This window comes from Bacillus rossius, chromosome 13 (genome assembly GCF_032445375.1).
Source record: "Bacillus rossius redtenbacheri isolate Brsri chromosome 13, Brsri_v3, whole genome shotgun sequence".
NCBI lineage: Eukaryota > Metazoa > Arthropoda > Insecta > Phasmatodea > Bacillidae > Bacillus > Bacillus rossius.
The window spans coordinates 29,961,475-29,967,474 of record NC_086340.1 but is presented as its reverse complement, the minus strand read 5'-3'; the positions used below and the strand labels follow the sequence as shown (position 1 = coordinate 29,967,474).

The 6,000-nt window shown below is 35.3% G+C and overlaps 1 protein-coding gene across 7 annotated transcripts in view; it reads left to right on the top strand.

Annotated features, from left to right (window-relative positions):
• LOC134538421 (multidrug resistance-associated protein 1-like) overlaps positions 1 to 6,000 on the top strand; it is a 143,496-nt gene that overhangs the window by 30,299 nt on the left and 107,197 nt on the right. For 6 of the 7 annotated variants that reach the window (XM_063379734.1, XM_063379733.1, XM_063379735.1 and 3 more), the window contains exons 3-4: positions 1,828 to 2,004; positions 4,687 to 4,812. In XM_063379734.1, the coding sequence (XP_063235804.1) occupies positions 1,828 to 2,004; positions 4,687 to 4,812 (303 nt within the window). Of the gene's footprint in view, positions 1 to 260; positions 279 to 1,827; positions 2,005 to 4,686; positions 4,813 to 6,000 lie in introns of those variants that run through there. The other variant, XM_063379738.1, reaches the window with a different exon arrangement.

The window sequence follows — 6,000 nt, the reverse complement described above, 5'->3', positions numbered from 1 at the left end:
ACGGATTAGCGCCAAAAAAAATCGTACAAATATAAAATAACTTTCATTATATGCTCTTTTACGTCCTCTTTTCATAACCGCCTGCGGAGATAAGAAATTCCAAATACTTTAGGAGATTTCGAATTTTTTAATTTTCATATTTGGGCAATATTTGTTAAAAAAAAAAAAAATTTAAAATTCCAAAAATACCTTTATTCTGTGCTCTTTAACTTCCTCCGTACACTACATATTTACCCAATTGTATTTTGTTTTGCATTCGTATCTACATTTTTTTTTTGGTAAGTCCCATAAATTTTTTTTCTAGAGAGTCAATCTAAGTTTGGCTAATTACCAAGGCTGTAGAGTGTGATGTTTCTTTGTTTTATGTTTTGACTGGGGAGCTAATGATCCTGTGTTAAGTAAATTTCCGGCTGTCATAAAATTTTAATGTGGGAAAAATCTAATTACTTGGTTCAGAAAAGTGTGTTTTGTGTTGACCTGTTTTTTCTATAGGCTACTGTGCAATAAAATATTTGGTGTAAGTTTGTGGACCACCACATCATTTTGATTAGTACGACCCAATCTCGCTATGGTGATAGCTGGGAATTCGGCAATGTCGTAGAATAGCGGCTTATCGAAAATGAGATTAATAAGTTAAGTGGTATATTGGTTAAATTGGGTCAGCTACAGCAGTCCACGAGTCAGACTGGGGCCCAGCAACCTCCAGCTAGACTCCAGACTGCTGCTGTTGTGTTTGCGACATTCAACAGCCAGGGGGACAGCTGGCACAGAAACCAACTAAGAGACTTGTGGAGATTGGAACACAGGAGGCAGAGGAGAGCCAAGTGAATCAGGGGGAAAAATGTCTCCGGGACAGCAACAACGTTTCAATCACTGCATTTATTCCATATAATATGTAACATCTTTCAATGATATCTAGCCGTACCAAATCAACTTTTTACTTTAACTAGTTATCATGTGCTATATTTACCAAAAGCTGCTATCTGAAAGATTACTAGAAATTGTAGCCAGCCTTCGAGCTGATCAACCTGTGGCCATCATTATGGTTACAGTGTAATATATTTTTTTCAAAGTTAAAATAAAAATTAGTATAGTGGTTTGGAAGTAACGTATGACCTTGTATTGTATTTGTTCAGTTTAACTGATTATGTAAACTTATATAATTATATATTCTGTATCCTTTCATGCTGTGCATTATTTTGGAGTGAAACTTCTTTAGGTGCGATGGGAGTAAAATTTCATGGCCAAATTTTAATGAAACGTTTTCGTGAAACATTGCTGTGAAACGTTCCTGATGCAATAAGGGCGGAGAATAGGTTTCAGAGAATTCGCTCCACGTGGCGGCGTGCGGCTCATGTTGAATCCCGCCTTGCTGCAGGGATAGGCGAGTCGCGGCGGTAGGGACCCGCCTGCGCCATTTTAGGCCACCCCGACTTTAGGGAGTGTTTGGGCAGAGGGCAACACAACAGGGTTTGAGCTTATTGTTGTGCACCGTGCCGCGGGCCATCTTCACAAGATAATGGTGTTCTTTCAGGTCCATATTATTTTAAGTACTTACTTGTGTAAACAGTGTTAAACAGTGTTGTATGAGTATTGTTTTAGTTGTGTTACTAAATATTTTTTTAAGTGAAAATTCTTTGGGTGCGATGAGAGTAAAATTTCAATTACAATTTCAAGGCTGAATATTAATGCAATGTTTTCATGAACCATTGTTTTGAAATGTTTCTGACGCCAAAGCGATATACAGAGAGCATTTACGAGTCAAAGTTTGAATTGCCAAAGAATTTCCACTTCTATCATTTAGTTACATGCACTCTTTTTTTTTAGGACGCCAACCTGACATGGTACACAGAGGACCCTGATCTCACGCCATGCTTCCAGAAGACAGTTCTGGTGTGGGTGCCGTGTGCCTTCCTGTGGCTCTTCTCGCCGCTCGAGACTTACTACATCCTCCACAGCAAGACCAGGAACGTTCCCTGGAACTGGCTCAACGTCTCCAAGCTGGCAAGTATCGGTAACAGAAAGCAGATCCGCGGCTTGGTGGTGGGGATTTCCCCCCACTTAAAAGCAGTGGCGGATATGGAAAATTTGTTTCGTTGTGTTGTTGTTGCAGTTGGTTTGGGAGGGGGGAAATGCACTTGAAAAAATATTAAAACTTTTAATAACACATAGGCATATTCAATATTACTATTAATGCTAACACTGACATAAGGACATATGGTTGTGTTAATTCCTTTCTTTCCCAGCCACCATAGCTTACGTAGAACTAAAATAAAACTAAAGGACTATCAAAAAATAATCTACGCCAGGTTGCACCTAATTTTTGAAGCAGGTTCACTTTTTTTTTTAAATGTATTATTTCACATTCTTTAGTGCTACTATACTTGTGTAATTTTTCTAAACTTTAGTAGGTACTTTTAAAATCAGATAAAAACATAGTTTATATACTAATAGATTTTCAAGGCATCATAGGTGTGTAGTCTTTTTTAAGGGCTAATATAATTTTTCAAGTTTTTATGCCACTGATTTAACTGGGAGGTAATCCATATCATTCAGTATTTCCGGACATCCCCCACTCACCCTTATCGCAACTTATCCTGTATAATATGACTTTTTTTTTTCTGGCAAAACACTGGTAAAAACATGTTTTCTCTGATGAGGATCCACAGCCATCCCTTCACAAGCTCCAGAGTATACGACTGTCAGGTACCCATATAAAACTGGTGTGCCTGTTAAATCAAGGGTCATCTTCATGTTCAATGCTAGACTATCATTTTCTTTTACTTCTATTGCAATTTCTACAGATGCATCACTAAGTTATTTTTCAAAACATATATATACTAAGTACACGTCAGTAGTGGACCTAGCTTCTAATTTTTGAAAGAGTGAATGACAGAAGAGTTTCGATTGGTATGATAAAATATCTCCCAGTTAAATGGGGTGATACAATTTTTTTTAGGTGGAGAGGGGGACACGCAAACACGCATGCGCACACGCGTATACACACACACACACACACATACACACACACTTACACACATACATACACACACATACACACACATACACACACACATACACACACACACAGAGAGAGAGACAGAGAGAGAGAGAGAGAGAGAGAGTACTCATAAACTGCTATTTTAATACATTTCTGAGGTCTTGAAAAGTCATCAGAACTATGTTTTTCATTGGATTTTTAGTAGGTTACTTTCAGTTATCTTGTCAGTTTTTTTTAAGTTCTTGGTGGTGTTATGTTAATTGGGTGTGGGGGGGGGGGGGATAGCCCCCATGTTCCCTCTCATAGGACCACTCCTGCTACTCATGAACTATTTTTTGCTAAAAGTCATGAAAATATTCATTTCGTAAATTTGTCATAATAATTTAGTCATGTCCACTTATTATAAGTTCATTTTTGGTATTTTTACACAGTGACGGGTACAGGAATTTATTTCAAGAGAGAATTTGAAAATAAAAGAAGAAAAAAATTGTTTCGAACAAACTTATGTTTACAACAAAGGGTTTGGACAGTTAAATTATCGTTCACAGCATGCATCACTGCCTTTGTGTTTTTAATTCCAGATCACCTTGCATCACCTAAAATAACATATAGTTTTCACCGAGATCTCCCCTCATACACATCATACAGCTTTATTTCGATATAGTTGTATTTTGGAAGTAATTCTTTATAAAGATCCAGAGTAAAAAAAACATTGTGTATAAAGCAAAGCTTTAATAGTTCACACTCATTCCCTTGAATTCACCAGCAAAGCTTTTAAATTCATCTCTGTTTCAAGTCATTGCCTTAAATTATTTGTTAATGTTGAATATAATAAAATCATATTTTTTCCTGCATTAACTTTCACAGTAGTAACCAAATGAAATATCAAAATTTCAAAGCAGTCAGTGAAGAAATTTCAGAGGTTTAAGATTTTGAGCGAACATTTACTTATTTATTTGTATAGATTATTGTCAAAAATAAATGTATAACTATTAATAACTTAGTCTGGATGTAATATCTGGAGTAAGTAATTTGTCTCTAGATATTAAGTCCTGTTCCCTCTGCCACGAGAAGTGGTGGGCGAGTGATCTGACCTCTAAGTCACTGTGGTCCTTGTGACCAGCTGTGAAAGTTGAGCACTGTTGTGAGTCTTTGGAGACTACTACTACCACCACCACTACCACCACCACTACTATGGCTATTATTATTATTGTTGTTGTTGTTGTTGTTGTTGTTGTTGCTCTCTTTGCAAAGGGTTGAGGCTGTTTTTGTGCTTAGAATGAAGGAATTAAAGCTCTAATATATGTGAGATGTAAAATGTACTTTCATTTGCATTTTAATTATTTATTTTGAATGTATAAAGTTGATAATTAAATAGTTGATAAAAATTCTCGTAATAAAGAAAATATTGGAGAGGTAACTAAATAGGAAGACTGTGGGGTTGGTTGAGGCTGGTTTTTTTTTGCTTTATTTTCATTGTATGAGAATTGTTTCGGTTGTTTTTTGGATCATAAAAATATGGAATTTTGATGAAGTAATTTTTATTACAAATTTGTAGGAGATTCTGTTTAAAGTCAAACATATTTCTCTTGTGAAGTTATTATGTATGTTTTTTTTATTATGTTTAATTTTGATCCAGTATTTTTGTTCCTGTCATGCTGGTGTGGTTGACTTTGTGAAGACAGGCCTCAAGTGGTGCCCTCGTCCTGTTGTCGCTGGTCGAACTGGGCTTTGCTGCAAAGAGGAATTCCGAAGGTCTCGAAACCTACCCAGTTGACATCTATTCTCCTCTTGTCATGCTCGTGACTTTGGTAAGAAATGTATTTTCTTTTTATGTGTGGCTCATTTTTTTTATAAAATACTACTTTTTATGGGATCTGATATGATTGTTTAGAAAAGATACAGATTAAAAACACTAACTGTACAAGAAAAAATACAATATAAAATTTTTTAAACAGGTGCGAATGCAAGCTTAAGCTGAACTCACAATGATAATTCCATTCCAGTGACGTTTCCCTTCTGACCGTCCCTCAAATGTACTTTGGTCGCTAGTCTAGTCAACATATAGAAATATTTAATTATGAAAACATTTTCTTCTGGTTAACAGTACAACACATACAACATAGTACCTAATGAAGGTATTTCTGGTAATTCATAAAAGTTCAATTATGTATCAGATTACAAAGACAAAGAATTTTATATATATATATATATATATATATATATATATATATATATATATATATATATATATATATATATATATATATATATATATATATATATATTCTACTTGTCATTAGCTTTGTAAAGTTCTACCACATGTAACTCTAAAATTATTATTACTGTGTAATTTTGACGGCTGTCTTAACTGCATTCTTTCGTAATCTGCAGCCCCCCCCCCTCCCTTCTTCTCTTCATACTTCATTCCCCCCTTTCCGACGTTAAAGGAGTATTTCTCACTCTCTTCCAACCTCCCCTCCCTGTTTTTACTTCTCTCCAACAGTAAAAAAAAAAAAAAAAAAAAAAAAAAAGCTCCGCGTACGCAGACCGTGCGACCGTAAGGAGAATCTGATACATTATTTATCACGCCCGGTAATTCTCTATCTCTGTTACGCTCATGCCCGCCTATTACAGCCAGTATCAATCTGTTCAACATTCACTGCAGTTCGTCCTGGCCGTGTATTACCACGTACATTGTTGCGGGCTGTCATGCTTTGTAGTTAGTATCTTTATAGTGAAATAAGTTATGAATAAGTGCAGGAAAAAGACTTCATTTGTATGGAATTTTTTCACGGAAAATAATGAGTTTGCTAAGTGTAATTTGTGTAAACAAAAATTGAGTTATAATGCAATACTATTTGTTAAATAGTGACTGATTGATATAGAATGCTGACTAATGTACCTATCTGTTTTTTTATTTTTAATTTTTGATAAAATCGTAATCTTTTAATGTATGAAAACACTAGTTACTAATTGTTTTCGAAAAAAGAAAGTCC